The 8,413-nt window shown below is 37.4% G+C and overlaps 1 protein-coding gene across 13 annotated transcripts; it reads left to right on the plus strand.

Moving 5' to 3' along the window:
- The first annotated feature begins 810 nt into the window (after nt 1-810).
- LOC137728116 (uncharacterized) lies at nt 811-7,441 on the plus strand. Of its 13 annotated transcripts, XM_088678214.1 has the most exons (16): nt 811-1,314; nt 2,103-2,196; nt 2,295-2,590; nt 2,662-2,728; nt 2,818-2,871; nt 3,002-3,102; nt 3,174-3,243; nt 3,324-3,661; nt 3,769-4,168; nt 4,252-4,352; nt 4,453-4,496; nt 5,289-5,469; nt 5,866-6,022; nt 6,259-6,392; nt 6,953-7,105; nt 7,197-7,441. In XM_088678214.1, exons 2-15 carry the CDS (start codon nt 2,151-2,153, stop codon nt 7,100-7,102), a joined length of 2,139 nt encoding a protein of 712 aa, XP_088534340.1. In that variant the 5' UTR covers nt 811-1,314; nt 2,103-2,150; the 3' UTR covers nt 7,103-7,105; nt 7,197-7,441. The 13 variants fall into 13 exon arrangements, with proteins under 13 accessions (XP_088534340.1, XP_088534338.1, XP_088534344.1 ...); XM_088678212.1 differs by having other exon boundaries at nt 6,953-7,441; XM_088678218.1 differs by having other exon boundaries at nt 3,180-3,243; nt 6,953-7,441.
- Nucleotides 7,442-8,413: the final 972 nt, after the last annotated feature.

Here is an 8,413-nt window from a genome sequence, read left to right on the forward strand (position 1 = left end):
CTTAAATATAAAGTATTTACACATTAGAGATACAATTCATTAGTAATTTTGGTCGAACATGGAGCTGGTAAGACGGACTCAACTCATTAACACGACCCAATTCCCTCGCAAAATTTCAACTAATGGGTGGAGACTTAATGGGCTAGGTTAAAAACAGGTCCAATTTCTCTCCTGAAAGAAAGATCTTGACTTTAAAAACTAAAATGTGTAATACAATGAGCAATAACATTAGCCCCACGAAAGATATAAGCGATAGTTAGTTATGCTTTGTCAAGAGTGGTTTAAGGGGAGGTGAGGGTATCTCATCCCAAGCCAAGACATACTACAAATCTCTTTGAGAACTTATAAAGAGGGTCTTATCCTTTGTTTTAATTTTTATAAATAGCACACAAAGAGAAATTGTCAACAGCGGAACTTGAACCTAGACCTTCATTTGGGGAGGAGATAGATCATTAACAACTTAACTAACCTCCGTTGGCATAAGTGATAGTTCTTTGATTCCTTTGAGAGATGTCTAGAGGGGCTAAAAGTGTTTTATGACAACCAAGTACTTATGACTTCGTTAAGCAAAAAAGACTTGAAAGTGTCTAGATCATTGAAGCGTTTCATGGAAAAGCTCATCTTAAAAAAAATAAAATAGCACTTCCGAGTACTTTTTCAAAAAGAAAATTTTCTTGAAATGTCATACGAACTTGAAATTCACATAAAATACAAACCATATTATTGTGCCAATTGTAGGAATCGAACCGAGGGCACCCCAGAAACCTAACCTACATCCGTCAAATAGTCGCTTCCACCATCTAAACTAGCACGACCCTTTTGCTAATATTTAGAATTTAACTGCTTACATAAGCACAGCAGTTGGCACAATTCCGCGAGTCAGACCCGTACCCGTCCCCTCCCTCTCCTCTCTCCTTGGGCGAACAGTGTCGCACCTCTGCTCTTCAAATTTACGGCGCCGTGCGGCCACTGGCGAGGTCGCCACCGACTTGGCTCTCCTCCTCGTCGGCCGGCCTTCAAAGGGCAGGTCACCTGTCACCCGCCACCCAGTTAGGCAGATCGAAATCGGGAAGTCTCACACCACCGCCGGTTTCGAGCCCTTTTCCGGACCCTAGGTATAAAAGTTCTTGTTTCCAATTTAGAGCTCCGGACCGTTTCACTCTCTCCCTCTCTCTACTCCGCACTGTGTGTGAGCATATCGTTTTCCAAATTCTCCCTTTCTTCGATTCGGTCGTCAAATGTGCTCTGTTGCGATCGTCGTCGACTTTCTCTCTCAGTGGAATCTCTGCTCTTCGCTCTTCCAAGCTCAGTTCGGTAAGTCATTTAGGGTTTTCCTTTGACTAGAGTTGAATGTTCTGTTTTGTATTGATCCCAATATTTTTTTTATTGAAATTTGAATCCAGTGATTGAAGCTTTCTATCTCAGATTTGAAGTTCTCTGCGAGTTGGGATTGATTGAATTTTGAATCTTTTTGATAATTTGTTAGTGTGTGAAGGATTATCTGCTGGGTTTTGATTTCATTGGTTTTTAGTTAGTTTGATTTACATACAATCAATTTACAAATTTACTCGACCCCATTATTCAGTTTGAAATCGAGGACTCGTTGAAGTTGTGTTTTTGTGTGCCAACTTTGATTTTATCTTCGAATTACTAAGCTTTTGCGGAATCAAATCACAATTGAGGTTAGATTATCAATTCTTAATTTGTAGTTTGTTAGTTCCCCCGGTATTACCATGTTTTTTATTTTTTTTATTTTTTTGTAAATGTACATATAAGTGATACGTTTAAATGCTTGTAGCTGGTTTTATTCGGGTCTTATTCTGATGCAGTAATTGCCATGTCAAATTATTCTCATTTGTTTCCCCGTTTCTGATGGGATCATCTGTATACATTTGGTCCGTACCGATCTATCCCAATTCAGGACCATATTATCTTAGTTTGGAAGATAAAAACACCATTAATTTTGGGTTAAAATTAAAGTAATTTGTGTTTCTTTCTCTTTTTTAGTTTTTTTAATATTTTTTATAACTTTGGACTGAAAATAGAACTTACTTACTTAAATTTATTTCTATCCATTGAACTGAATTTGGTTTTTTTGTTAGTTTTCTTCCCTTACCTTATTTAAAGACAAGGCTTCTGCTATAATTGAAATGTCGGATTGGGACGATGTTTTTCTTGCGCCTGCTGGTGTCCCTGGTAAGCCGTGCATCTAGGACTCGAAAAACTTGTCATATTTTCCATTTGTAATTACTTCAAGAGATGGCCTAACTGATTTTCAAGTTCTTTTTTGGCAGCTCGTGCTGGTGGCCGATTTCGACCCAAGGCAAAGCCACGGCCTAGCAGGGTAGCATCTACAGCAGCTGCCCCTGCTCTTCCGATTGTCATAACAGAAATACCTGTAACATTATCTACCACCATCTCAGATAGTGTTCCATCTGTTGATGTTGGAGACAGTAAACTAACAGATCAAGTTGGGAGCATAGAGTCATCAGAAAACAATGTGATTCCATTGTCTGATGGCAAGAAGGACACCGGATCTTGCGAATCAACTGCAGACATTGCAGGTTCTGATGGAAAAGCATCGGGGGAGGTAAGAGTATTTACCTATTTCCTGGTTTCATTGTTTTTCATTTCTTGTTGATAAGTTATGATGTTTTCCAGAATGCAGACATATTCTCTGGATTGGAATGTCTTGATGATTCTATCAGTCAAACGACAAGAGGTACAGGTGACTTTTGCAAAATGTAAAAATTTTCTAAACAGTTAAAAATTGCATTAGTACTGTCTGTTGACTGCGGTAAGCGCTTGTTCTTCCAGCAGAGATTGCTGTCAATAAGTCCGGTGATAAGGCTGATACGGGTACCAAACCAGGTGACAAATTCTTCCCTTCATCTTCTGTTAATCATGATTCATAAATGGCAATTTTCTCAATGGTAAAACTTTGATGATACCACACATTGTTCTGCCAAGTCCTCATCATTTGTGGTGTGTGATGTTGCAGAAGCTGAAACTTGTTCTGATTATTGTACAACCCAAGATCCAATGTCCTGCAGAGAAGTTTCCATCTCTAACAAACAGGGTGAAATGCAGTTAGAACCTGAGGTAAAGACCTGTACTATCACAGAAAAGTGATTCTTGTTGAGTTATTGATTTTGATTAATTGGGCAGTATAGTGTCAGGTAGATGGGGCTTTCTCTGACTTTGAAGTTCTAGATGTTGGGTCTGATGTAGCCATTTCATCTGGTATGTGCACAATCACTTGAATTTTGTATTTTGCTACCGTATTCTATGTTGGGTATTCAATTGAATCTGGGTTGATGTAGAACGACATGCTGGCAAACATCAACCCAAGCTCAAAGTGAAAAAAGGAAAGGAGAATATTCACATCCCTTGCTCTGAAGTTGAGCCTAACATGGGTTCACAAGCTGGACATTTGGTACATTTTGAAACTGGTGACATGAATGAGAGCTCGCTTCCTGCCTTCCCTACTGGACATGTTATTGATCACCCGTCTCCAAGGCTTGGTGATTCTAGCACCCTGAATCCAACCTCTGATTCCCAAGTGAATACAGAAAACCTGGCTGAAACTAACCACTCGGATGGTGCCATTTTGGGGGATGCTGTGCATTCAGAAGATGTCGGTGGAACACCTGAAAAAGTGGTAACATTTTTTAACTATAATATTTGTCCATGCATTTCGTATGGGACTGGATATAAAGATTAATTGTGTTAAGATACCTGCTTCTCTTTGTTTTCTGGATTGGGCAGGGTCGTAAGAGTAGAAATAGAAACACTTCTACTACATCAGATCTTCCTCAGAAGCGCAAATCTTCTGCAACCGAGAAGGCTGAAGGTGAGACATCATCCAGGCAGCTGAGGAAGCGGGTACCTCATAAACAAGTTGATGAGCTGGCAGACGAGGCTAATGATGACAGCTTCACTGCTGAACCTTCTAGTGATTCTAAGATCAATGAAGATGAGGATAATATTGATGAATATAGGGAGCATAAGACATCGCAGAGGAAAAGCGCCCCCAGAAAGTCCAAGAAACCTGTATCTGGAAAAGAACCAGTTCGAAAGCATAAGAAGACCAAGGAAGCATCTGATCAGTCAACCAAAGACGCTCCCAAAAAGTTCTCCCATTCAACTCGTAGAAACAGAAGACAAGGTAAATGAATATCTGGATATCTAAGATTGTGTGACACAAAATTTGGATGTCCATCATGATTCTAATTTCCTTACCTTTTGTAGTGGACAAGTCTTTGCTTGAAATCCCAGAGGAGGAATTTGACCCCTATAAATTATCTCTTAAGGATCTCATTCGTCTAGCAGAGCATAAGGAGCTGTTAAAGGTACCATCTGGTTTTCGTGGTCAAATTTTCACATGACGAAGTATAATATGGTTTCACTTCCAACATTGACATTGACTTCTTTGTTTGTTCCTATGGGCAGATTAAGGAGGCAAGAAAATTGACAACTCAACAGCCCAATGAAAGGTACTGGAATTCTTAATACAGAAGCCATAAGTGCCAATATCTTTATGTTGATCATACTTGTTTAAGTTATGTAATTTCAAATTCAATATCATGATGTTCCTGGAGATCTTGATGATGGTTGATTGAATTTCTTATCTTTATACACAAAGTAGTGCAAATTTTATGACAAGATCTTTATGTTGATCACATTTAATGCACTCTTAAAATCTGCACTATTTTGTGTGACAAGCTCTAAACACTTCTTGTCATTTGTCCAAAGATGGTATTAAGTGAACAGGATGAAGTAGTTGAAAGATGTTTTATTTGTCTATTGTATAAAATGGCCATCCAAGATGTACTGTTTGAAAGTATCAATTTATTAATATGATGGAATAGAATGATTGTGAGTTGGGCCTTCTGATTGAGTATGCTTTCACCAATTGTTAACTTTATTTGGGCCCACTTGAGGCTAGAACAATGTGGCATGGCAGATTTCTTGAATATAATTATGTTTTCTTTCTAGGACAGGAGGGTGGGAGCCTGGTAAGCATAGGGCAATTTTTCGTGTGAAAAATATTTGATGATACGTAGAACTTTGACTTTGAGTAAAACCTGTTATTTGTAAAGAACTGTTGCCATTGTTGTTGTGGCTTATATTTTAGATCACACACGCACACAGAGAGAGACACATGCACACACACTTACACGACACAAAGGTTGACATGCTTGATTCTGAATAGAGTATCATTTGTGTGATTGTTGGAGTCATATGTAGTCCATTAATCCACATTTCGTATTATTCTTTCCTTGCAGTACGAACAGTGGTTCTCATAAGGAAGGTTCTCACAATGAAGAGTTCTATCCTTCAGAACATGGCACTGATGAAAACCAAGCAACTTATCATGTTAATTCCTCTCTCCTCAATTACCAAACTTACATGGACAAAGCACCGACTGCAAGATGGTCTAAGCAGGACACAGAACTGTTCTATGAGGTAATGTACCTATAAATTCACTACATTTAACTGGTTATCAATTATTAATGGAAAAATCTCATATCTTTCTCATTTTGTGGATTGGTCAATCAGCTTAGAACTGGGATTATAGGTTAGTGGTATCTGCAGACTTAGAAGTTAGATGATTAAGTCAATTCATGATCTCCTTGGTCAAATTTATGGATATCATGGGAATTCAAAGAGAATGGTGATAATGGAACCAACACATGGAATCAATCTGTAGATCTCTGCCAATAATTTTTAACTACCCTAGGATGCGCTCATGTTTGGAAATGTTTTCTTTGCTTCCAAATTTTTCTTAAAACTAGATTTCATGCCTGATTAAGCTAATTGTATAATAGGTCAAACTAAATCTGCCCTTCACATGTGATTTAGGCTATTCAGCAGTGTGGATCAGATTTTACTATGATTCAAGAACTTTATTTTCCTGGTCGAACGCGTCATCAAGTCAAGTTAAAATTCAAGAAGGAAGAGCGTCAACATCCATTACGCATCTCAGAAGCTGTACTAAGTCGCTCGACTCATTCCACAGGTCAGTCCTTAATTTTTCTTTTCTTATATATTTACTGTTTTAATCATTCCCTTCTTGGGTGGTTGGGTGGAATTAAGAACTGTACCCAAGATCGTCGATTGCCTACATGTACATATGAAATTCTCCCTATTCATTATTTTGTTTAGTCGTATATGAATGGAGATTGGAATCTATGTGATGAAGGATGCAGGAAAATTGTATATACAGTGGTACAATAAAGTGATTTTCTCATGCAGATCATTCCCAATTTACTTCATATATTGAGAAGCTGCAACAAGCTGCTCAGGCAAACAAGGAATCTAATGGAGATGAGTCAGTTGACTTGACAGGCAAGAAGGAAGGACTAAGAGAGCAGACTCGGGATACTGATGTATGCATTTTCTGTGTTTTCTTTGTTTCTCTTCTGCTGAGATGCTAATGTTAGTGTTTGTATGTATTTATTTTATATTTAAACCTTCATGAAGATGGTTATTCATATTTATAGATAAATCGTTTCCTGTACTTGTAATTCTCCAGTCGTAGGTAGTCTGTCAAATAGAAGAATTTGCATATGGGAATTGCCGATGATTTAGGATTTATTCATGAAATAAAGGATCTAGATGAAATTTCAAATTGACTGATCTTCGATTATGCAACTTTATTGATTTATGCCCTTTAATCTGTTCATAGAACCAACCTGTTGGATTTGTAATACGGGAACTTGTGTGACTCGTTGACATGCCTCTCTTGCCCTTTGACCTCCTCTGTGAAAGGATCATGTATTTGCAATCTTCTTTTAGATTTTGAACTGATGATTGGTGCAGCTTGTGCTCAATTATAAATATAACTTACAATCATTCGTGCTTTTCCATCTCTTTCGATTAAATGCCTTTTTTTCCTTTCTTTTCTTTTTCTTCGTAGAAAAAGTAATTTGCTTCTTATTGCTTGCAGGAGGGAATGGAGAAACCCAAGTCGGAAGAAGTTCAAGATCAGGAAGCTGATGTTGCTGAAGTTCAAGATCAAGAAGCTGTTGCTGCTGAAGTTAGCAATCCCTTGAAGTCCGATGAAATTGACGAAGAAGATTTTACATGGTCCGACTAACAAGTGAGGAGTTTTAGTTTTCTCTCCCTTATTTTTTCTCTAGCCATTGATGAGTCACTTCCAACGAGAAGATAATGTCCTAACAAAATTTAAGGATATTCAAAACTTGTTATTGAGAGTGGACTATGGAGCGTGTGGAGATAAAAACGAATACATTATATCAAGAAGCCAACGTAGTTGCAGCTCAAGTTCAACTGGCAAGAATGGGACATCAGATACCTGAGCCCCCAAAATCTGGGCACAAAAATAGTGTTGCAACAAATTTTTGTATGTAAGTTTGTAACATTGGTTTTGTTTAATTAAATATTGATTGCTCTCGTATCTAATTTTTCTCATAAAGTTTTTTGTGAACAAGTATTATAATTAGGCCTGTTAACAGTAATGAATATTTATGCTTAGAACTGTCTGTACAAACTCATGCCCAAACCCACAAGAATACTACACTCTACTGTATCAGCCGATTAGTATGTTACTTCATCTGTTAAATGATAACTTAGACAAACGTGGGTCTCGTTGTTAAGATATGGTTGGTGCCAGCACTGTTTGACATTACCAAAGATCACAAAATAGCTGTTTATTTGTCCAAGTGTTCATAAGGTACTTGTTTATTTTCGTCGCATGATAATATTATGTATAATTCATGCAATTGATAATTTTTCTCTCTTAGAAACATTTGTTGGTTTACAAAGATAAACCATTAAAGCATGAATTGTAAAAAAACCAAACAATGCCTTTTAAAATAAGTGGTGGATTGTTCTGATGGTTAGAGTCTTACTTTTAAATCCACTGAATCTAGGGTTCAGACTCTTCACCTCTCCTTGTGTAGCTTAGGATAAAAATGTCGGTATTTAAAAAAAAAAAATTTGACACTTCCTATAACTGAAGAAGCAAATTACTCCTAGTAGTATGCAGTCAAAAGACAACCTTGACTTCTAAGTATTGAGAAGTTAAGGGAATAATGATCTAGTTGAGAAACTATTACTCTATTGGATTAAAGTTGAGGGACCCTTGTTACAATTTCCTCTTTATTCTATATTCTTATTCATTCAGCTGCATCAAAAGAAAGACTTATTCTATAGTCATATTCATTGACTAACTGAAGTGAGATGTTGGAGAAAGCTAAGATATATTGACAGTGGCTTGTACTGGTGAGCGAGGTCAACGATTTTCTTCGATGAGGTTGACGCTGTGAAAAAACAATGTCATGGTAAAATTGGGAATTTTGTGTTACTTTTCATCCCTTATGCAATTAGGGAGTTGGATAACTTATTGCTTCCCGTACAAAAATTATAACTTTGGTAGCTACATAAT

This window comes from Pyrus communis, chromosome 10, assembly GCF_041283825.1.
Source record: "Pyrus communis isolate YQ-2024b chromosome 10, ASM4128382v1, whole genome shotgun sequence".
NCBI classification, from domain to species: Eukaryota; Viridiplantae; Streptophyta; class Magnoliopsida; order Rosales; family Rosaceae; genus Pyrus; species Pyrus communis.

What these genes read in the sequence shown, in the direction of transcription:
- LOC137728116 (XM_088678212.1), top strand. Translation starts at nt 2,151, where the DNA reads ATGTCGGATTGGGACGATGTTTTTCTTGCGCCTGCTGGTGTCCCTG. An exon ending in GTGGAACACCTGAAAAAGTG is followed by an intron (nt 3,662 to 3,768) that starts GTAACATTTTTT and finishes TGGATTGGGCAG; the next exon opens with GGTCGTAAGAGTAGAAATAG. An exon ending in ACTCAACAGCCCAATGAAAG is followed by an intron (nt 4,497 to 5,288) that starts GTACTGGAATTC and finishes CTTTCCTTGCAG; the next exon opens with TACGAACAGTGGTTCTCATA.